Source organism: Diceros bicornis, chromosome 30 (assembly GCF_020826845.1).
Source record: "Diceros bicornis minor isolate mBicDic1 chromosome 30, mDicBic1.mat.cur, whole genome shotgun sequence".
Classification (NCBI taxonomy): domain Eukaryota; kingdom Metazoa; phylum Chordata; class Mammalia; order Perissodactyla; family Rhinocerotidae; genus Diceros; species Diceros bicornis.
Window position 1 is genome coordinate 8,980,591 of NC_080769.1, and position 22,732 is coordinate 9,003,322.

The window sequence follows — 22,732 nt, forward strand, 5'->3', positions numbered from 1 at the left end:
CGCTTCTTATGCTGTTATAATATGCTTCATTTTATTTAATTGCTTTACTGAGGTGAAACTCACATAACATAAAACTAACCATATATAACCATTGTGAAGAGGTAAATCCATAAAAACAGCAGATTGGCGGTTGCCAGGGTCTGGAGGGAATAGGGAGGGATTGCTTAATGGATATGAAGTCTTATTTGGGGCAATAAAAACATTTTGGAGCTAGATAGACGTGATGGGTGCACAATTCCATGAGTAGAATGTGTGTGAGACGCCAGTGTTGCTCCAATAGCAACATGTCAGAGGAGCATGCAGCCAGCTGCTCCCTTGTGAGAGTTCCCATCGTCCCCCTGTGGGTCTCACTGATCTGCTGGCTCTGCAGACACTCACGCTCCTGGTGCACAGGTGGGAGAATCGGGTAGAAACCCCTTGGATGCGAGAAGGCTGTACTGTACTGATCTAGCGTTCTGGCAGCCAGACAGATAGCTGAGTCTAGGTGTTGCATAGTCCCATCACCTCGTGTCTGGGCTTCACTCTGTGCTTCGATCTTCACACTCTCTGTCGCCTGTTGCCTGTCTAGTGTGTACTGTAAACGTGGTCACCTGTGCCCCATCGACACTGGCCTCATCGAGAAGAACGTGGAACTCTTCTTTTCTGGTTCAGCAAAACCAATATATGATGATGACCCGTCTCTTGAAGGTAAGTGGAACTTTCCAGGTTATGTTTGGGACAGATATTTTAAAGACAAAACAAAACTCACCTACAAAGGAATATTCAGCTGGAATTTTACTGCCTCTTAAAGTTAGGGCTTGAGAGTCTGCTGTGAACAGCTGTATGCATACTCACTGTGGTGGTGCTGAGGACTGCCGGCTCAGCTGATGAGAAATGTCGGGTCCCGTTGGCACTCGGAGCGCCACTTGGCCCTCCTGGGGTTTTGATGTGAGTCCTAGCTCTTAGTCCGTTTCCTTGCAGGATACTGTTTCTTTTCCTTCTCTTAGGGGGTGTTAACGGCAAAGATCTAGGCCCCATAAACGAATGGTGGATCACTGGCTTTGATGGAGGTGAAAAGGCTCTCATTGGCTTCAGCACCTGTAAGTATGGGGCCAGCTGTGGACTGTTCTGGGATCTGAGCGGGGCCTTCGCTCCTGTCTACCCTGGGGCCTGGTCGGGCTCTGGTGGGAAGTCAAGCAGGCTCACGTGAATGCCACATGACCGTGTGGGAACCCTGTTGGGTTCGACTGGGGTGGCCTCTTGTGTTAGTTACAACCAGCCCTGGAACTGACCCTCCAGGTATATGAGCGGGTCATATTCTTGCAGCTTAAACCCAGACCGAATTCCAGAAACCAGAGACAAGCTAAATGAAAGCCACTTGGCTGGCCTCTGTTCTCCAGCTGGCTCAGGCCACTTCTGAATGAGCTAACTCTGACTGTACTTTGCATCTTTTTGGGTATAGGATGACTTCTAGACTGTTCTGTAAGCTTCCCTTTGGCCATTGTAGCTGCCATCAGGTTCAAACTGCTTTTTAAAACGTCTTCTGTTCACTGCAGCATTTGCTGAATACATCCTGATGGATCCCAACCCCGAGTACGCCCCGATGTTCAGCGTGATGCAGGAGAAGATCTACATAAGTAAAATCGTAGTCGAGTTCCTGCAGAAAAACCCTGACTCAACCTATGAAGACCTGATCAATAAGATTGAGGTGAGAGGTTTAGTGTCTTTGTAATCTGGGGTTCACCTACTTACATGCAACATATATGTTGCTAGAAAACTCATGTCTAGAATCAGCAGAAACCGTTCTTTAGTTTGGTTAGAACAGTTTTGCTTCAGCCTAAGAGAAACTTCTGATGTTTTTCTTTTCTTCAAGACCACTGTTCCTCCTTCTGTGCTCAACCTGAACCGCTTCACGGAGGATTCTCTCCTTCGACACGCCCAGTTTGTGGTAGAACAAGTGGAGAGTTATGATGAGGCTGGGGACAGTGACGAGCAGCCCATCTTCCTGACCCCCTGCATGAGAGACCTCATCAAGTTGGCTGGGGTCACCCTGGGCAAAAGGTAAGGCCACAGTGGGAATAAAACGGAAGACCCGAGACCAGAGAAGGCGGTGTCCCGTGCCGTCTTCCCCAGCCCGCTAACACCACGGAAACTTCTCTCCCAGGCGAGCCGAAAGGCGGCAGACCATTAGGCATTCTGCCAAGGAGAAGGACAAAGGCCCCACCAAAGCCACCACTACCAAGCTGGTCTACCAGATCTTCGACACTTTCTTCGCAGAGCAAATCGAGAAGGACGACAGAGAAGACAAAGAGAACGCCTTCAAACGCCGGCGCTGCGGTGTCTGCGAGGTAACCTCCCCTGGGCTGGGCTCCCCATGTGATCTGAGGACCCCGCTTCTTTTTCTTTCTGACTTGAGACTCGCACTGCTCAGATGTGACGCCTAAGTTGGAAGCTGGGAGAAAGAGTTAGTGATGTTGGGGGAACTGCGTGCCTCACGGGACAAACAGATTGATAGGACAGCTGTCGAAAGAGGTGTGCTCGGGCGCTTTGCTGTGAATGCCATTGTCACTAACTAAGGAGCCTGGCCTCCTGGGTGGTGTTGGCTCTGCCTGCGTCTCACTGTGTCTCAAGGCCCCATGTGAGGGCAGAGGGAGCGACTGCCCCACAGAGGCGCTGCTTCCCTCTCGGACGGGACATCCTGCCAGGAGCCTGCCTTGTCTCATGGTGTCACTTTCCTGGGAAAGCGGGGACTTTGTCCAACTTGGATTTGAGGCCTTAACAGACCTTTCTTGCTGTGAATCTTTTATATATATTTGCCTCACTCTGGAGGGATTAATCCCGCCAATCTGTGACCCAGAGATCAGCTGCATTTTGGTATCCATTGGCTTATTTTGGATGAAAACTTGAACGCAGAATTACAGCTGCCTTCAGAGCCGCCCCGTGTTCACAGTCCTTGGGCTTCACTGTCTCCTTCTGTCTTCAGTGGCAGCCTGAGCAAGAATTCACATGTTGTCACCTTTGTGTTGGTTTTACTTTACTTGTTTTCATCTAGCACATGTGTACCCAAACCTTTTTAATTTTTTAAAAATATATACATAACTGGTATCTTCTGCAGCTGTGTTAGGCGTTGATCCAGGCAGGTCTAGTTAACTCACTTTGACTGTTCCATAGTCCTACGTCATATGAATATCCCAACTTACTCTCGATGACGGGCAGTTTTCTGTCATAAATCACGTGGCAGCATCTTTGAACGAGGCTTCTTGGGACTGTCTCTACTTAGAAGTAGAATTGCTGGGGTATGGGTTATAGACGTAACTTTGCTCTAGAACACTGCTCTCCAAAGTGGCGGTGCCAGCTTATCCTTTGAGCAGTGTGTGTTCTCCATTCCCCACAGCTGTCCCAGCACCACATGTCAGCTTCTTAACCTTGGCCACTCTGGAGGGTATGAGTGATATCTTGTTCCTATTCTCATTTCCCATATTTCTAATGAGGCTAAATGTACAATTTTTAAAATTTTTAATTCACCAAGAAACTAGTTACCAACTGTCACTAATGGCTGTTGGATTCACTTTTTTTAAAAATATTTTTTAGGTTTGTCAACAGCCTGAGTGTGGGAAGTGTAAAGCCTGTAAGGATATGGTTAAATTTGGTGGGAGCGGACGGAGCAAACAGGCTTGCCAAGAGAGGAGGTAGGTTTGGCTGGCTTGTCCTCGTGGCAGAGGAGGATGCCAGCTGATGGCACACGGGCTTCGTGTGGGACGGCGGGGTTGACGTGTGGGGCAGGAGAGTTCCTCTGTCGGGCATTGTCACCAGGCCTGTCCCTCACACCTAACTAAAACAGCCCCCGTTTGGATTTACTTGTAAAAGGGGCCTCGCTTATAACAAGTGACTTTCTAGGTGTCCCAATATGGCCATGAAGGAGGCGGATGACGATGAAGAAGTGGATGACAATATCCCAGAGATGCCGTCACCCAAAAAAATGCACCAGGGGAAGAAAAAGAAACAGAACAAGAATCGGATCACGTGGGTTGGAGACGCCGTCAAGGTAATCGTGGGACCAGCTCTTGGTCGTCTTAGTGCCGCCCTCTGAGAAGCATGTTGTCTCCTGATGTCTCGCCGCCAGGCCCTTTCTTAAGCAGCCTGAGCCTGGAATCTGCTCCTTTGCCTGTGAGGAGCAGGGCTGGCTGAGAGGCCGAGGCCTGTGGCCAGGCACCGGAAACGCATTTTGGCTTGTGTGCCCAAGGACTCGGTTTCCCTAGCATCGCAAAATGGGTATTTGGCACAGTTCTAGGGGTGTCAGGCTCGTTCACCTTGGAAGCGTGTTGTGAAGTGAGCCGTCACGGCCCCTCTGGCCTGGGAGTGGGTGTTCTCGGGACACTAACAGGTTGCCTCCCAGCGGTTCGGCGGTCATCTGCCCGTCTAAGGCTCGGCTCCTTGACCAGAGCTGGAGAGGGAATGTCCTCTCAGCGTTGTGTCCTTCATGTCCATGAGCCGTAGATATAGTTGGTTCATTCACCAAGCTTGGGGCCTCCCCCTGCCTGGTGCTACTGTAAACCCGGACGTGGCTAAGCCCCTGCCCGGCGGCACTAATCTCCAGAGCAGGAGGACAGACGCATACTGTCGGGCAGGTGGGGGGCTGGAAGGGGTCTGGGCCCCCGGAGGCTTCCCCGAGGAGGCGACCTCTGAGAAGAGCCGGCCACGTGAAGATCTGGGGGAGAATTAGGGCAGAGGCCCTGAGGTGGGAGCCAGCTTTCCTGGTGGGAGAAAAGGAAGGAGGCCCATGAGGCTGATGGGGGAGTCGGGGGTAGGATGTTCCTTAGGACCACGGTGAGGAGTTAGGACGGGTGCTGTTCAAATCGAATGCTGGAGTCCAATTTGCTGCTGACATGGAAGGGCAGAGCTGATGATAGAGGGGCGTGAGTGCCCTCTGCTGCAGGCTTCCAGCCAAGGGAGGCAGGTGTTCTCTGTAGTAGCCAGGCTGGTAGAGCTTGTGACTTCTTAGAAAATCATTATGAGTTACGCTTTTATATCAAGTAACAGGAACACGCGGGTCAAGCCTAGCACGGACCTTCACACCCACCCTCGCCTGAAATTAAGCTCTCTTGTTTTCAGACTGATGGGAAGAAGAGTTACTACAAGAAGGTATGCATCGACTCGGAAACCCTGGAAGTGGGGGACTGTGTCTCTGTTATTCCAGATGATTCTTCAAAACCACTGTACTTAGCCAGGTTTGTATCCTTCCCTTTGCTTGACTTCAGCACACACTTTCTCTTGAACAAGTAGGAGATGCCTATTTTGTAAGAAGAGCACCAGCAGCTCCTTGCCCTAGACTAAAACCAAAAAAAAAAAATACAAGTTTCCCTAAGTAGACTTGGACCAGGTCTGCCAGTCAGGTTAGCAACTTGCATGTGCCGCCTCTTCCGACGTCAGGGTCACGGCCTTGTGGGAGGACAGCAGCAACGGGCAGATGTTCCACGCCCACTGGTTCTGCGCTGGCACAGACACGGTCCTCGGGGCCACGTCGGACCCCCTGGAGCTGTTCCTGGTCGATGAGTGTGAGGACATGCAGCTCTCGTACATTCACAGCAAAGTGCAGGTCGTCTATAAAGGCCCGTCGGAGAACTGGGCCTTGGAGGTGAGTGCCAGGCGCAATCGGGTGTCCCTCCCTCACTGCCTGGGGTCATGGCTGACACAGCATCCTTGTCCCCAAAGGGAGGCATGGATCCCGAGGCCCTGCTGGCAGAGGATGACGGGAAGACCTACTTCTACCAGCTGTGGTACGATCAAGACTACGCGAGATTTGAGTCCCCTCCAAAAACTCAGCCCACGGAGGACAACAAGTATAAGTGAGTGCCGGGATGGGGCTCCGTGTTGTCCCCTCCTCGGGTCCCGTCTGAGGTGCTCGAGGATGCCACACTTACGTGACTCGCTTGAGCTCGTCACGTGCTCCCATCTGTTGGGTTTGTTCCCCCACAACCTCTGGTGGTTTTCCTCGATAAGCAGATACCCGCCCGGCTTTGTTGTAGTTGCTGTGAGTGACTGGACAGCCTGGGCGGGAGGTACCTTTATGAGAAGCTCTCATGTCCACGAGCAGGCTGTGTCTTTCTCTCTTAAGCCTTTTTGCGTCTTCCTTAGTGTTTGTCCCACAGATCTTGGTGAGTGTTTCGTTTCTTAGGTATTTTCTCTCATAAGTGAGATCTTTTGTTCTATTTGATTTTCTGGTGGGTGACTACCTTTAGGGAGGCCTGCTCTTTTTTTTCTAATGCTTAGCACCCCATGCCTTCCGTTCTTTTTTTTTTTTTTGTGAGGACGGTTAGGCCTGAGCTAACGTCCGTTGCCAATCCTCCTCTTTGCTGAGGAAGATTGGGCCTGGGCTAACATCCGTGCCCATCTTCCTCTACTTTATATGGGGCGCCGCCACAGCATGGCTTGATAAGTGGTGTGTAGGTCCTCGCCTGGGATCCGAACTTGTGAACCCCGGACTGCCAAAGCGGAGCACACAAACTTAACTACTATGCCACCAGGCCGGCCCCTGTGCCTTCCTTTCTGACCTCAGTACCTCCCTTGTCCTGACTAAAGTAGCGCTGGTGCCTCCAGAGCGTAAAAATGCTGACAGTGTAAAGCTGATGGGGCGGAGGCTGGGAGGGCTCACGTAGATGCTCCTGTGTTTCTCCCATCAGGCTGGTGCTGGCTTTTGACTTGATCTCCATGTTTAAGGCAGTCTCCAACTTTCTTTTAGAAAGGCTTAATCAGGAATAGTGTTGAATTTTACCAAATACCTTTTCAGCCTTTATCGAGTTAATGATATGAGCCTCCTCTTCAATTTTGAGTTCCTGACTAAACCACTCTCTGCATTCTTGCTTGTGGTGTATCCTTAACCATATTCTAGATGATTGGTTAATGTCTTAGGGTTTTTATATCAAATACTCAAATCGGGTTGGCTTATCATTTTCCTGTGGTGTGTGTCGTCTCTGGGCTTTGGTACCGAATCAGTGTTCTCAGAGTGTGAACATGACGTACAGGACGGCCAGTTTCTTCCCACGTCTGCACGTATTTTCTCTTGGTCACCAGTCTCTGGATTAAGCCCGCGGTTTCTGCCACGGTCTCTACCAGCCGCCTGAGGCTTTTGTTTCTGTCCTTCACGCCTTCAGGTTCTGCGCCAGCTGTGCCCGTCTGGCTGAAATGAGGCAAAAGGAAATCCCCAGGGTCATGGATCAACTCGAGGACCTGGACGGCCGCGTCCTCTACAGCTCGGCCACCAAGGACGGCGTCCAGTATCGAGTGGGCGACGGTGTGTACCTCCTCCCTGAGGCCTTCACGTTCAAGTGAGTGTCCCCTCTGCCAGGTCAGGCCCAGGAGCGCTGGGCCAGGACAGGGTCGGCTTTGTGACATCCCCCACCTGCACCCCCGGTTCCAGCTGCTGCCTGAGCTGTCGCATAGTGTCTGTGATCATAACCCTGCTGGTTATGAGAGAGTGGCAGGGTCAGTGATGGGCCCCCGCCTAGCCGTGTGGCTTCAGGGCAGAGAGCACCTCCTCTCAGTTCCCATCTGTCAGATGGGGAGAGGAGTATCTTGCCTGCCAGGTGCTAAGGATTAAGTGAGTTAAAAGTGCTTAACACAGTGTCTGGCTTAGAGTAAAGACTGAAGGAATGTGAATTGCAATTCCCATTTACCAGGAAGTATCAAGTGACTTTTTTGCATATCAGAGGCTTGAGGCTCTTCAGGGAAAAAGCAAAGCCACAGATATTTTCCACTCTTGATCCATTCTTTGTTCATTCTAAGAACTAGCGCGTGGTTAGAATTACAACCAACATTTTCCAAACTTCTCGATTTCCCGACTCGCAATTCCATTTTCCTAGAGTCCCGGTTGGAACCCAGTCCCCACCTCAGTTCAGTTACTGTGAATTATGAAACACGGAGGGCAGGGATCCTTCCAGCCTCGCCCAGTCAGTGCACATGGCCCCCCCAGCACCTGTCGTCCTTGGCATGGAAGGGGAGGACACCGTGCGGTGCTCTGTCCCGGCTGCTCCTGGCACAGTGGAAGCGTCAGCACAGGTGCTCAGAGGCACCTGTCAGGGGCCCTGGCGGGGAACACGGCAGCTGCCTTCCTGAAGGGCAATCTTCAAAGGATGCAGCCCTCGGTCTTGGCAGGCAGATCCAATGACCGGCTTTACCACAGTGTTCGGGCCAAATTCGGCTTGCCCAGACCTCAAGTCTCCCCCTGCTTCTGCAGCATCGCCTCTAGTCAGCGCCTTGTCAGGAGAGCATAAGTTATAACGTGGTAACAACCCCAAAACCGCCGACGTTTCCTTCTTGCCTGCGCTGTGTCCATCATGGTTCTGCAGGGAACTTGGCCTGTTGCGTCACTCAGGGACCTGGGCTGACAGAGCCGCTGCCTTCTCAGAAGTTGCCAGCCTGAGCCAAGGGCAGGCACACTGGAGGCCCTCCTGGCGGCTAAATGCTCCCGCCCAGGAGTGCTTGTGGGTCACTTCTGCTCACACTCAGTGAGCGGAACAAGTCGTGTGCCAAGAAGTGTGGTCCTGCCATGCAGCCAGGAGCGGGGAGCTGGGATATTGGAACAGAACAGCATTAGCAACTACCCTAGCCAGCGGTGCGCAGACAGAGAATGCTCGTTCTCAGCTATGGATGGGATTTAATCTGTGTCTCCGTCTTTTCTAGGGGCGCTTAGCTGCAATAGTTTATAAGGTGTTTGAATTTCAATGGTTATCGTTCGTAGCCAGTCGTGCTGAACTAACTTCCTTTTAAGGTTTACTGTTCAGTTATGCGGAACGCGTGCCTCTCTGCAGCATCAAGCTCTCCAGTCCTGTGAAACGCCCCCGGAAGGAGCCCGTGGACGAAGATCTGTATCCGGAACACTACCGGAAATACTCTGATTACATCAAGGGCAGCAACCTGGACGCCCCTGAGCCCTACCGAATTGGCCGCATCAAAGAGATCTTCTGCATCAAGAAGAGCAACGGCAGGCCCAACGAGACAGACATCAAGATCAAACTCAACAAGTTCTACAGGTCAGTGAGGGCCTCTGCTCTTCCAGGAGGCGGCGGACTCTTCTAGAAGGCTCTGCCTGGAACGGGGTTGTAACACAGCGCAGGTGTTTTAAGAGGTAGAGGTGGCTGTCTTTCCAGGTGTTCCTGGTTATCTGATGGATGCCGGCAACGACTATAATTTTATTTTGTGGCCTTACTTTTAGGCCTTTACTTTAAAGCTGCAGAGTTTTCTCTCTGAAAGAAATCCTCAAGCGGAAGTCCAAGATGTGACGAAGGCAGAGGGGGAACGTCTGGGCTCTGCCTGAGGCCCTAGAGAGCCTCGGGCCCGTCCCCTGTGCCCTCTCTGTCCCGTGCTTCCCCCCGCCCGGCTGCTTCTGGACGGGAGGCCGGCAGCCGCTGTTGCTGACACAGGGCCGTCTTCCTGGGCTCTAGTCGGGGGCGCAAAGAGCAAGCAAACCGTTCACTGAGTTTGTTGCAAAGAATCCCACTCGGTTTGTAGCGTTTAGTGTCGGCTAAGGGGAATGGTGATCAAGCGACTTGACTCGGGGGCCGTGGTCCTTACCCAGTGATTCTCTGAGCACCCCTGGGAACGTGGTGCCGCTGAATTCATTGTCAGCTCACGGCAAGGGAGAATTCTTAAAGACTTCCGCTCACAGGCCGGAGAACACGCACAAGTCCACCCCGGCCAGCTACCACGCCGACATCAACCTGCTTTACTGGAGCGACGAGGAGGCCGTGGTGGACTTCAAGGCCGTGCAGGGCCGCTGCACCGTGGAGTACGGGGAGGACCTGCCCGGGGGCCTCCAGGACTTCTCCGCCGGCGGCCCGGACCGCTTCTACTTCCTCGAGGTGGGCCTGCGCTGGCTGGAGGGAGGGACTCACTCGGGTCAAACCCGCAGCCCCCTAGAAAGTGGTGTCCGGAGTACAAATCTGTGACGTTTAAGGTGTTCTGGGACACTTTCAGCTTTTAAAGTGCAGTAGAAAATGTAACCTGTGAATGTCCTAATGCAACTAAAATTTATTTGAAGACACTCGGGTGGCCTCTGCTAGCCTGACCAGTGCCTTAGTGTGAGTTAGAGAAAGGTGCCCCTCTCCCTTCAGCCAAGCGTCTGCATCCACGGCCACACAACCAGGCAGCTGGCTGAGAGAGGGTTCAGGAGTCTGATTAAGCTCATCACTTAAAGTGTCTGAGCATGGCCTTTTTGTGTGTGTGTGTGAGGAAGATCAGCCCTGAGCTAACATCCATGCCAATCCTCCTCTTTTTGCTGAGGAAGACTGGCCCTGGGCTAACATCCGTGCCCATCTTCCTCTACTTTTATGTGGGACACTGCCACAGCGTGGCCTGACAAGCAGTGCATCGGTGCGTGCCCAGGATCCGAACCTGGGCCACCAGCAGCGGAGCGTGCGCACTGAACCACTACACCACGGGGCCGGTCCCCCTTCTTCACTTTCTGTGTTACATCATCTTAAAATGCTACACGGCCTGTGTTTCCTCAGGCTCCAGTGTGGAAGGCCTCATCAGACCATAGTCCCTGCTGTAACACTTTTGCCTATTTTTAGAATAAGTAGGCCAAGCTCTTATAATAGCAGGAATTTCAGTGTTGGCCACATGAAGTATTTGTATTAATAGAACTTTTTCGTTTTCAGTGTAATGAAATCAAAGTACTCTTACTGGTGGCTAATTGCTGAGGGCAGTATTCAGGGAGACACTAAGTGGCTCTTTATCAGAATAACTTCCTAACTCCTCTTCGTTAGGGGACCAGTGCGTTTCTCCGCCAGACCCTTGTGGTTCTTTCCTTCTAGGCCTATAATGCCAAGACCAAGAGCTTTGAAGACCCTCCCAACCACGCCCGGAGCCCTGGGAATAAAGGAAAAGGGAAGGGAAAAGGTACGCAGACTTTCCCTAGGGGTCTCCCAAGGCCTGTTGTGAATCGCTTTGTGTAAAAGAACACGGGCTCTCTGCTCTGAACTCAAAACGAGGCCGCCTTTGAATCCATAACGTGTTTGAGGAGAGCAGGTCAGGACTCTGATTTGAGCTCACTGGCGGCCTGTCTCCTCCAGGGAAAGGCAAGGCGAAGTCTCAAGCCTGTGAGCCAAGCGAAGCAGAGGTGGAAATGAAACTGCCCAAACTGCGGACCCTGGACGTGTTTTCCGGCTGCGGGGGGCTGTCGGAAGGGTTCCATCAAGCAGGTAAGCGCTGGGAGGTTTCTCTGCACGACTAGGAAAACTGGACAGGGTGGTTCTGCCCGGAAGCCCTCTGTGGTCACAGTTCTGACTCGAGCCTCGCTCAAGGGACTTTGAACACGTCTTTGTCCTTGTGTTCCCAGGCATCTCCGAAACCCTGTGGGCCATTGAGATGTGGGACCCAGCGGCCCAGGCGTTCCGGCTGAACAACCCCGGGTCCACGGTGTTCACGGAGGACTGCAACGTCCTGCTGAAGCTCGTCATGGCCGGGGAGGTGACCAACTCGCGTGGCCAGAAGCTGCCCCAGAAGGGAGACGTGGAGATGCTGTGTGGCGGGCCGCCCTGCCAGGGCTTCAGCGGTATGAACCGCTTCAACTCTCGTACCTACTCCAAGTTCAAGAACTCCCTGGTGGTCTCCTTCCTCAGGTAAACGGAGTGGAAGCCCCTCTGTTCAGTGCGGCCCTGGGTGACGGGACAGCCGGCCCAGGGCTGCGACGCCAGATGTGCTGGGGCGAGCCGCCACTGCCTGGCTGCCCCACTGCTGAGGTCCGTGTGTCCAGGCCGGATGAGGGCCTCTGCCTACAGGAAGTCCCCGGCTCGCCAGGGGGAGACTGAGAGCTGGGAGGTGCAGCTTCCACAGCCAACGTCGTGCATTTGGGAGAGGCTTCTGGTAGAGCGGTCTTCCTCCTCTTGGGGTCTGGGGGTGATTCATGGTCTCTCCTGCCTCCTGCAGCTACTGTGACTACTACCGGCCACGGTACTTCCTCCTGGAGAACGTGCGGAACTTCGTCTCCTTCAAGCGCTCCATGGTCCTGAAGCTCACCCTCCGCTGCCTCGTCCGCATGGGCTACCAGTGCACCTTTGGCGTGTTGCAGGTGGGCCCTCCCGGGGAGGGGCGGGGTGGGCAGACTTCCCAACCGGAAATAGGGTTGACAGGGACAGGCCGTTAGTGTGGAACCTACAGTCCTGACGAGGGGGAAGGTGGCGCTGGGGCCTGCCCCCACCACCGTGAAGCTCAGAGCCCGGGCCCCGGCAGGTCCGCCTCATAGTGTCTCCCTGAGAGCTGCGTCCTCACCTGCCTGAGGAGGGGCCGCGTGCACGGGGCTCTGCTGCATTGGTCACAGCTCGTTTTCCCGATAGGGAAGGTGGTGCCAGCTCGGGGGCTCTCGGTGGCAGCTAGATCTCCACGGAGGGGCGGGTGAGGCCAGACTGGAGAACGATACAAAGACCAGACTGTTACATAGGCTAAAAAAATGTCCTCTGGCTGATGTACGTATGTAGAAACACCTAGAGGAGGTGGAAGGTCATGCTCCGGGGGTTGTCAGTGGCTGTGTCGGCAGGACAGGAATTTGGGGTGATCCGAGGGGACTAGGCCTTATCTGGAAAGCAGTCACTCTATATGTACCTGTTCAGTAACTGTTGGTATAATAAAAAATGAAACAGTTACCCGAATGGGAGGGATGGTTGGCTAGAATGCAGCGAGTGAGTGTCTACATGAGTGAGCACTGGGCCGCCTGGCCCCCCAGTTCAGCCTCCACGGTGGCTCGGGCTCGCTGGGCAAGCCTCATGGGAGGCGTGTTCTCTGTCCCGTGTGACCACAGGCTCCAGGTAGGCGGCAGGGCTCCTGGTGTCTCCTGGCCGCTCTGCTCCCTGAGTGCTGAGACTGCGGGTCCCTCGCAGTGCTCTCCACAGAGCCAGCAGGAGTCGCCAGCAGGCTCCACTCCCGTCTTCTCCAGTGGCCGCCACGGAGCATCCTGTGTTCTTTTCATCTGGTCCCACTTCCTCTTGTTAGCAGCAAACCTGCTGGGTTAATTAGGGGTCCTCCAGGGGAGCTTGGCATCAGCCAGCCGCTCCAGAAAGTTGAGTGCTGCTGACTCCGGCCCTCAGTCCAGCCATTCGGAGGTGCCCGCTGACCGTGTGTGTGTGGCCCTCCCACGTGCAGGCTGGACAGTACGGCGTGGCGCAGACGCGGAGGCGGGCCATCATCCTGGCCGCGGCCCCCGGAGAGATGCTCCCCCTGTTCCCAGAGCCCCTGCACGTGTTTGCGCCCCGGGCTTGCCAGCTGAGCGTCGTGGTGGACGACAAGAAGTTTGTCAGCAACATAACCAGGTGGGAGCCCCCGCTCGCCCCGCTGTGTGTCGTGGTGCTTGTGAGCGTCACCCTGGGAGGGTTGGTGTGGGCGGGCCTGTCAGGAGCCTGAGCGGAGGAGAAAGCGCTAGGTGGCATGGTGTCTAGCCTGCCACACGGGCACTGCCCCCTCTGCTCTCGAGTTCTGAATCCGAGTAAGCCCTGCGTGCAGGGCAGTGGTCAGATGCTGGGCCGCAGTCACAAGCAAAGCCCACGCTCCAGCCTGTCCCCTTCACAGACAGGTCTAAGCAGAATGCTGCCCGTGTGACCGCAGGCGGCCCTTTGACCTCTGAGCAGGGTTGTCCCCTGGACAGGGCACTGCCGGCATTTGGGGGATGGCTGTGACACGAGGGAGTCTGGCTGCGGGAGGTGTCGACTGTCGGCTGTGCCCTGCAGGTTGAGCTCAGGCCCGTTCCGCACCATCACGGTGCGAGACACGATGTCCGATCTCCCGGAGGTCCGGAACGGCGCTTCGGCACTGGAGATCTCCTACAACGGGGAGCCGCAGTCCTGGTTCCAGCGGCAGCTCCGGGGCTCGCAGTACCAGCCCATCCTCAGGGACCACATCTGTAAGGTAGCGTCGCCCCGGCGGCTGCGGCCTCCCTCCAGCCGCCGGCCTCACGGGAACCGACTTGTGGTCGGAGCCCAGCCAGCGCTTGGGTGGGAAGCAGGATCTGATCCCAGCCCTCTTCCGGCTCCTTCTCTGCTCTTGGCCCCTGACCCGAGCCACGGCCATCCCGACTGGCTCCCAGCCTCGCCTCCTCACCGCCCCCTGCTTCTCTCCTTGCCCTCGACCGCCCGTGCCCCCTGCAGCAGCGTGCAGTCATGTGAAGCGTCAGAGCTTCTGCTGTCCTTAGAATACGCCGGAATGGTGTGTCTGGCCGCTGCCCCCTGACTGAGCTCATCTGTCCCTACTCCTGTCTCTATGTCTTGTCTTAAATACACCAGACCTGGCCCTCTGCACGCGCCCCAGGTCTCTCCATAGCCTCATCCTGCGGGGCTCAGCTCGGGTGTCACCTCCTCACGCTTGCCCTAAACTGTCCCCCCCCCCGCATTATTGCATGTCCCTGCTCTGTCGTCTGCATGGCACACGTGTGGCCCCCGAGTCGTTGATCACGGTTACTGTTTGTCTCCCCTGTGCGGGTTCCTGGTCGCCGTGGTGTTCCCAGTGCCCAGAACAGTGGTGCCCAGCCCGCCATGGAGGTTCAGGTGCCCCCTGAGCTAGGTGACAGTCGTGGCATGCTGCTCTTTCAGGACATGAGCGCGCTGGTGGCCGCCCGCATGCGGCACATCCCTCTGGCCCCGGGCTCGGACTGGCGCGACCTGCCCAACATCGAGGTGCGGCTCTCCGACGGCACCATGGCCCGGAAGCTGCGCTACACCTACCACGACAGGAAGAACGGCTGCAGCAGCACTGGGGCCCTCCGCGGGGTCTGCTCCTGCGTGGAAGGTGGGCCCCTCGGGCCCTGGGTGGCTACCCTCAAGTCTGGCATGAAGCCCCCCACCCCCTTAGATTCTGATCCCCCCTCAGCGCTCCAGTGGGCTCGGGGGAAGGAGTGCTGATTCCTGGGGTTTCCCAGCAGGAGATAGCAGGGGCTGCTGCTCACTAACCCAGCGGCCCTGGCAGGGCACAGACACTCCAGGCCCGGGGGTCCCTGCTGTCGAGAGCATTAAGTGACAGAAACTTTGCCTGAGGAACGGGGGCTGTCGGCTGCCCCGTCCCTCCTGTCTCGCGGCCTCACCGCAGCCCTCTCTTCCAGCGGGCAAAGCCTGCGACTCTGCGGCCAGACAGTTCAACACCCTCATCCCCTGGTGCCTGCCCCACACCGGGAACAGGCACAACCACTGGGCCGGCCTCTACGGGCGGCTTGAGTGGGACGGCTTCTTCAGCACGACCGTCACCAACCCCGAGCCCATGGGCAAGCAGGTAGGGCCGGGGCCCAGGGGCAGGCCTGGGAGGGGCGGAGGCAGTGGCGTAGCGGGTAGGGCGGCCTTTCGGCAGCTGGCACTGTGTGCCTCTGCCGCCTCGGTGCCAGTGGAGACGGCGCACGCGTCAAGGCCCAAGGCTGGATCTGTCCAGGGCCTGTCCTGTGCCCTTGCCCACCGTGCCTCTCGCCCCCAGGGCCGCGTGCTCCACCCCGAGCAGCACCGCGTGGTGAGCGTGCGGGAGTGCGCCCGCTCCCAGGGCTTCCCCGACACCTACCGGCTCTTCGGCAACATCCTGGACAAGCACCGGCAGGTTGGTGGAGCGGAGCCGGGCCCGGGGGCCTCCCACACGGAGGACCTGTCTGACCGGGCGCAGGGGGGGTTGGGGGGGCGCGACGTGCACGGCCACCTCCGAGGGGACGCGGAGTGCCCAGAGCTTGTCGGCTGACGAGCCTCCGCACTCCCGGGAGGGGCCGCCGGGAATAGGGCACCCCGTCCCTGGGGGCAGGTGAGTCATGGAGCACGTCAGTTGCCCTTTACACTCTGTGGCAGATTTAGCCCAAAAGAAAGTTCCATTGCATGGAACCTCGGTGAAGGAGCAGACTCAGTTCACTGCTGCTGAGGGTTGAAGTGAACCCACAGTTCCTAACTGGTCTCAGCGTGTGGGGTTGGCCGTTTCTTCATGTATTTCCATCGAAGTAATGCACATAGTGGCTTACAAACCCAGCAGGGCCTGGGGCCGTAGCGACCACTTCCCACCTTCCCCCAGTGCTGTTCTCTGGGAGTGGAGCATGCTGACTCCGTTTCTGGATCTGAGTTTGTCTGAAGGCCGCCTTCTCTGGGGGTGGTTCTTGCACGTTGGTGTTTGGGGTGGGAGGACGGGCCGATGAGAGGGTCCGGGAGCCGTGGGGAGGGAAGGGCTGTGGGGACCAGTGTGAGCATGAGGTTGGGGGCCCAGTGCCCCTGTGGTTCTGAGTGGAGGCTGGTGCTGATCCCAGCCGTGCCAGACCGGGCGTCGCCCTCCTTCCCTCCTCAGGTGGGTAACGCCGTGCCGCCGCCCCTGGCTAAAGCCATCGGCTTGGAGATCAAGCGCTGTATGTTGGCCAAAGCTCGAGAGAGCGCCTCAGGTATGGCGGGCGTGGAGGGGGCAGAGCAGCCGGGTCCCACTCTGGGCTCTGGGACTCGGGCGGGTGAGTCACACCCTCCCTGGTGGCCTCACTTCTCTCCAGGGGTAGCTGTGAGATTGAGGGGGTCGCACACTTCGAGTGCTTAGGACAGGAGCCCAGCACACAGCTGCCCAGTGAGCCTGGCTGGGCCTGCCTCGGACATTAACCCAGGCAGTCTAGAAACCTCCAGGGACCACCTTTCAGCAGTGCTCAGTCCCCCTGAATGTGCATTCAGAGCTGCTACACATTCTTATCTGGTCGGTCAGTAACACCGACCCTGGGCGTTAACGTACAGTCACGAGTCACTTAACAATGGGACACGTTCTGAGAACTGCATTGTTAGGTGAGGTCGTCGCTGTGCGAACATCACAGAGTGCCCTTACGCAGACCTAGATGGTACAGCTTCCTACACACCTAGGCCATGTGGTACTAATCTACAGGACCACTGTTGTATATGCGGTCCATTGTTGACCAGAACGTCGTTATGCGGCGCAAGACTGTTGTTCCTGACGACGTACTTGCGATCCCTGCCTGTTGCTGAGTGTAGCGATCTGTCTGTTCCTGGCAGTGACTTGCCCTCTTATTTGTCTTCAGTTAAAATCGAGGAGAAAACCACTGAGGACTAGTCCCGCCCTCCTGTCGCCCTCGATGCTGGCACCAGGGACCCCCAACGTGCACTGATGTTGTTGTGTTTTAACATGTTGATCTGTCGGTTCACATGTGTCGTACGCGGTGTTGTGGCCTTGGCTGACACGAAGCTGTTCTGTGAGGTTTGCTTATCAACTAATGACGTAGCGATGGAACTGTGCCGTACTTTGTGCATTCTGGATTTTAAAAGTTTTTTATTATGCATTATATCAAATCGACCACTGTATGAGTGGAATTTATGTAGTTTTTATATGTTGTAATATTTCTTCAAATAAATCTCTCCTATAAATCACTGTGGGTGGTGACTCGTGATTACGAGGGGCTGCTGGATGAGAAGCGGCTCCTCAGTGCTGAAGGTGACCCCATGGAGGCATTTGTCTGAAGATAGGTCACTCCATGTATGTGTTTAGGGGTGGGGGTTAACTTGTGTGACTCAGTTCTGGCCAACAAGATGCAAGTGAAACTTGCTAGTGTGGCTTCCAGGAAAGCCTCTGAAAGGAAGAGTCGTAGTTGGCCTTCCCCATGTCCTTGTAGCCCTTTTTCGGTCTAGAGTGGGCCTGATGTCTGGCGCTGCAGTGGCCGTCTTGTGACCATGAGGACAGAAGCCCCGTGCAGTGGATGGTGAAGCAAGAGGAGAGGAGCCACTCGGAGCCCTGGCCTGCCGCGCCAGGCAGATCCCTGTTTGCTTAAGAATCTGTTGGGTGGGCTTTCTGTGCTTTTAGCCTAATTGAATCCCACTGAATTCTAAGACCAACAGACCTTTTTGGTTTGTCTTCGGGAAAGGATTGCTATAAAATGCCAACAAAGCCGAGGTAGACAAAAAAGGGTCAGTCACCAGCACACACGCCCCAGAGGGCCGCCGTCAGGATGTGAACACCCGCTTCATCACCTCTACAAGTCCTTAAGGAAATGGCCCACTTGGTGGCACTTCGGCTGTGACTTTCCGCTCGGCGAGTCACAGAGGTCTTAGTCGTAAAATGAGAGGGCTAAATATAATTCAGATGCGGCATTTGCTAGGTTCCTTCACAAGTAGGTGTTTCCCTCTTTCTATTATAAACAGCACTGCATTGAACATCCTGGTACGTTCTCTTCCATCACCTCCGTAGAGAGGGTCCCTGGATCATGGAGTACGAGTGTTTTCACTTTCAGAACATGCGGCTGACGCCCCCTGGAGAGGTTTTCACGCTGCTCCCACCAACACAGCGAACTTCCCATTTGCCTGTCCTGGCTGTCGCTTCCTTAACAGTTGACACACTATTCTGTGTCAACAGAATAGTGAGTGTCTTGTTAGCCTTTTTGAGGAGGGACTCAACACTTGCACATGTGTGGTGGCTACTGGAATTTTTTTTTTAACTTCTACTGTTTTATTTATTTATTTATTTATTTTTGTGAGGAAGATCAGCCCTGAGCTAACTAACATCCATGCTAATTCTCCTCTTTTGGCTGAGGAAGACCGGCTCTGAGCTAACATCTATTGCCAATCCTCCTCCTTTTCTTCCCCCAAAGCCCCAGTAGATAGTTGTGTCACAGTTGCACATCCTTCTAGTTGCTGTATGTGGGACGTGGCCTCAGCATGGCCGGAGAAGCGGTGTGTTGGTGCGCGCCCGGGATCCGAACCCGGGCTGCCAGCAGCGGAGCGCGAGCACTCAACCGCTAAGCCACGGGGCCAGCCCTGGAATTTTTTTTTTCCTCTGTGGTGACGCATGACTCTGTCCCCGCCAGGAGCTGTCTGGGTGTTAGATTTTTGCTCTTGCATTACTTTCGTCTTGACTCATTGTGTCTTTGCCATACAGAGATTTCATTTTAAGGGTGAGATTTATTTGTCTGCTTCTCTTTTTCAGAGCCTGTTTTAAAAGGCCTTCCCAGCAGGCGGCCCGGTGGCGTAGCGGTTAAGTTTGCATGCTCTGCTGCGGTGGCCTGGGGTTTGCGGGTTTGGATCCCCAGTGCGGACTGACGCACCACTTGTCAAGCCATGCTGTGGTGGCATCCCATATAAAGTGGAGGAAGATGGGCACGGATGTTAGCCCAGGGCCAGTCTTCCTCAGCAAAAAGAGGAGGATTGGCATGGATGTTAGCTCAGGGCTGATCTTCCTCACAAAAAAAAAAAAAAAAGGCCTTCCCTGCTCCCAGATCATAAACTTGTATTTCCTTCCATGTTTCTATGGCATCTCATTCTAACACATGCATCACGTTTGTAAGGACAAAAATAGACATCTCAGCTCATTTTTTGAGCAGGTAACAAATGCACATGGTAAAGTTCCCCCATCAGAGATTTTATTTTTTAGACATACTTTCTGCTTGTTTTGTTTCTAATCTAAAAACTCATTAACAAGCACATTGTGGGGGCCAGCCCGGTGGTGTAGTGGTCAAGTTCGCGCACTCCACTTTGGCAGCCCGGAGTTCGCAGGTTTGGATCCTGGGCGCGGACCTACCCACTGCTCTGCTCGTCACGCCATGCTGTGGCAGCGTCCCACGTATAAAGTAGAGGAAGATGGGCACAGATGTTAGCTCAGGGCCAGTCTTCCTCAACAAAAAAAAAAAAAAAGAAAAGTACATTGTGAGCATAATGAGAAGTATGCTAAGTCTTTTCCACATTCCCAGGCACCTTGACAAAGATAACTGAATCCTCGTCTCCTTCCAGAGTCATCTCTGCTCGAGTACAAGCGCATGCGTCTGTCTTTTCTCTGCTACAAATGGTGGCACCGATTATAAAACTGCCTTGTGCCTTGAAAGTTGTTCTAAGAATGCCTCTGGTTCCCTTATTTTATTTTATTAAGGTCTAATACGAAATGCTCAAGTCCTGAATGTACAGCTCGAATTTTGGTAAATGAATACAACCCTGTAACCCACATCTTATCAAGCTGTAGAAGGCTTCCATCACCCCAGAAGTCACCTCGTGTCCCTTCCGCCACCAACAGGCAACCTCGGGCCCAAGTCCGTCCCCATAGATGACTTTCAACTGTTCGGTTCGGTCTGGGCTCTTGGGTCTGGCTCCTCTCACCCAGCATCATGTTTCTGGATTCATCCGTGTTGCTAATGTGTATCAGTAATTTGCCTCTTTTTATTACTAAGTAGAAGGAATGCCCTTATTTTAAACTATCATTCTGTGTTTGGAAACAGCTGTCCCTCAATGAGCAGCTGGTCAAATTGTGGTACGTACATTTACACACGTGTGTGAATCCACATCCACGATGCATTTCTAGTAGTCGAGTGGCTGGGTCATAACTTTTAGAATTGGCACATCCTCTAAAAATCGAGTGGATATTTTTATAGTGATGGCATTAAATTTACAGGCTTCTGGGGAAAATGGATCCCAATGACAACCTTTCTAAGAACAGAGTCAGTCCTGGTTATTCAGATATTTTATTTCCCACATAGCATTTTAAAGTTTTCATATAGATATTGTAAATTTCTTAATTTGATTCCTATGTATTTAATCCTTTCATGACTGATATAAATGGGATGTTATTTTCCAAAGTGTTTGTTTGCCTACAGAAAGATTGACTTGTTTATTATTGATTTTGCATATAGATTATGTATTTCTTTCTAACCTTGCCGACTTACTGAATTCCCTTATTTTTGTTTTTTTGTTTTGTTTTTTGTGTGAGGAAGATCAGCCCTGAGCTAACATCTGTGCTAATCCTCCTCTTTTGCTGAGGAAGACTGGCTCTGAGCTAACACCTATTGCCAATCCTCCTCCTTTTGTTTTTTCCCTAAAGCCCCAGTAGATAGTTGTATGTCATAGCTGCACATCCTTCTAGTTGCTGTATGTGGGACGCGGCCTCAGCATGGCTGGAGAAGCGGTGTGTCGGTGCGCGCCCAGGATCCGAACCCAGGCCACCAGCAGCGGAGCGTGCGCACTCAACCGCTAAGCCACGGGGCCGGCCCTGAATTCCCTTATTTTTGTGATACTTTTCCAGTTGAGGTCTTTGTTTCAGGTATACCGTATGCTACCAAGAACAATTTGAGGATTCTCTTTGGTGTAAGAAGTGGAAACCATGTCTGTTTTCTGCTGTGGCTCAGCACTGGGTCTCAACTGGGCAGTGGGCTGTCCCTCAGGGGTGAAATTCCAGGGGTGGCCCACGTGAGTGGCGGCCCGGGTGAGGTACACGTGCCCGCCACCCACCTCCCGGCACCCCGAGAGCACTGGCCCGGGCCAGGCCTGTGGACAGAGCGGGGCGCTGCTGTGCTGGGTTGGGGCAGAGGGAGGGGGCACGGCTTCCAGTAGTTCTGCCTCCCTGGCTGGCTGGCAGTGAACCTTCTCCCTGCCATCGGGGCTGAAGTTCAGCCTTTTCCTGGGAGGAAAACCTGGAGGAATTGGAGCATTGACAAGAATAGTGATTGCGGTAGATTGACACACATTTCATCAAGGAAAATCCACTGAAGGTCAAAACCGCGTGACCATCTGAGGTGACTATTCAGTGCCACACTTTGAAATCATTAAGGAGGACGTGTGGAAATCAAGCAGGAACTGCATCTAATGAGAAGCCGGTCTGGCCTGCTGGTGGGCAGAAAGCTCTGTTTCCCGTCGATTAGCAGTGAACTGTAGGCCAAACACTAGACTGAGATAATTTTGTGACTCCTCATGATCTAATTTATTCAGTCAAGGATCATGGCTGGGTTCTGTTTTAACTTTTAAACCATTTTAACCATTTTTAAGTGTACAATTCAGTGGCATTCGGTACATTCATTGTTGTACAACCATCACCACTATCGATTTCCAGAACATTTTCATCATCCCAAACAGAAACTCTATACCCATTAAATAATAACTCCTCATTCTCCCTGTGCCCCCAGCCTCTGGTAACCTCTACTCCTCTTTTTGCCTGTTCTAGGCACCTCATATAAGTGGAATCATATAACGTTTGTCCTTTTGTGACTGGTTTATTTCACTGAGCATAATGTCCGCCAAGTTTGTCCCTGTTGTGGCTGTGTCAGAATTTCCTTCCTTTTTAAGGCGGAATAATATTACATGGTGCAGATACATTGCATTTTGTTTTTCCATTCATCCATCAAGGGACATTTGGGTTGTTTCCACCTTCTGGCCATTGTGAATAATGCTGGAATGAACAGTCATGGCCAAGTGTTTCTTTGAGTCCCTGCTTTCAATTCTCTTGAATATATACCTGGAGGTGGAATGCGGGATCACATGGTAATTCTATGTTCAACTTTTTTTTTTTTTGGTGAGGAAGATTGGCCCCGAGGTAACATTGGTGCCAATCTTCCTCCATTTTGTATGTAGGATGCTGCCACAGCATGGCATGATGAGCGGTGTGCAGGTCCGCGCCCGGGATCCGAACCCGTGAACCCCGGGTCGCCAAAGCAGAGCGCGGAAATTTAACCACTACTCCACCATGCGGGCCCCTGTGTTCAACTTCTTGAGGAACTGTCAAACTGTTTTCCACAGCGGCTGCACCATTTTACATTCACACCAGCAATGCACAAGCATTCCGGTTTCTCCACATCCTTGCCAACACTTGTTATTTTCTGTTTAATAATATCGTCTTAGTGGATATGAAGTGGTATCTCATTGTAGTTTTGATTTGCTTCAGATTTGTGTGTGTGAGTGTGTTCTTTTAATTTTTTTTATTTTTAAAAACTGTGGTAAAAATTTACCATCTTAATCCTTTTTAATTGTACAGTGCAAAGGCATTATGTTCCCGTTTTTGTGCAACCATCACCACCATCCTCCTC

General features: G+C 53.5%; 1 protein-coding gene across 3 annotated transcripts in view; it reads left to right on the plus strand.

Moving 5' to 3' along the window:
• DNMT1 (DNA methyltransferase 1) overlaps positions 1 to 17,331 on the plus strand; it is a 40,805-nt gene extending 23,474 nt beyond the window's left edge. For all 3 annotated transcript variants that reach the window (XM_058525748.1, XM_058525749.1, XM_058525750.1), the window contains 24 exons: positions 569 to 687; positions 987 to 1,079; positions 1,536 to 1,687; positions 1,853 to 2,040; positions 2,144 to 2,327; positions 3,571 to 3,668; positions 3,877 to 4,024; positions 5,092 to 5,207; positions 5,410 to 5,614; positions 5,692 to 5,825; positions 7,131 to 7,304; positions 8,787 to 9,008; positions 9,644 to 9,836; positions 10,791 to 10,875; positions 11,049 to 11,177; positions 11,315 to 11,597; positions 11,905 to 12,046; positions 13,114 to 13,280; positions 13,695 to 13,872; positions 14,553 to 14,748; positions 15,059 to 15,225; positions 15,421 to 15,537; positions 16,261 to 16,351; positions 16,985 to 17,331. In XM_058525748.1, coding sequence (XP_058381731.1) covers positions 569 to 687; positions 987 to 1,079; positions 1,536 to 1,687; positions 1,853 to 2,040; positions 2,144 to 2,327; positions 3,571 to 3,668; positions 3,877 to 4,024; positions 5,092 to 5,207; positions 5,410 to 5,614; positions 5,692 to 5,825; positions 7,131 to 7,304; positions 8,787 to 9,008; positions 9,644 to 9,836; positions 10,791 to 10,875; positions 11,049 to 11,177; positions 11,315 to 11,597; positions 11,905 to 12,046; positions 13,114 to 13,280; positions 13,695 to 13,872; positions 14,553 to 14,748; positions 15,059 to 15,225; positions 15,421 to 15,537; positions 16,261 to 16,351; positions 16,985 to 17,016 — 3,613 coding nt within the window. In that variant the 3' untranslated portion in view covers positions 17,017 to 17,331. The remainder of the gene's footprint in view (positions 1 to 568; positions 688 to 986; positions 1,080 to 1,535; positions 1,688 to 1,852; positions 2,041 to 2,143; positions 2,328 to 3,570; positions 3,669 to 3,876; positions 4,025 to 5,091; positions 5,208 to 5,409; positions 5,615 to 5,691; positions 5,826 to 7,130; positions 7,305 to 8,786; positions 9,009 to 9,643; positions 9,837 to 10,790; positions 10,876 to 11,048; positions 11,178 to 11,314; positions 11,598 to 11,904; positions 12,047 to 13,113; positions 13,281 to 13,694; positions 13,873 to 14,552; positions 14,749 to 15,058; positions 15,226 to 15,420; positions 15,538 to 16,260; positions 16,352 to 16,984) is intronic.
• Positions 17,332 to 22,732: the final 5,401 nt, after the last annotated feature.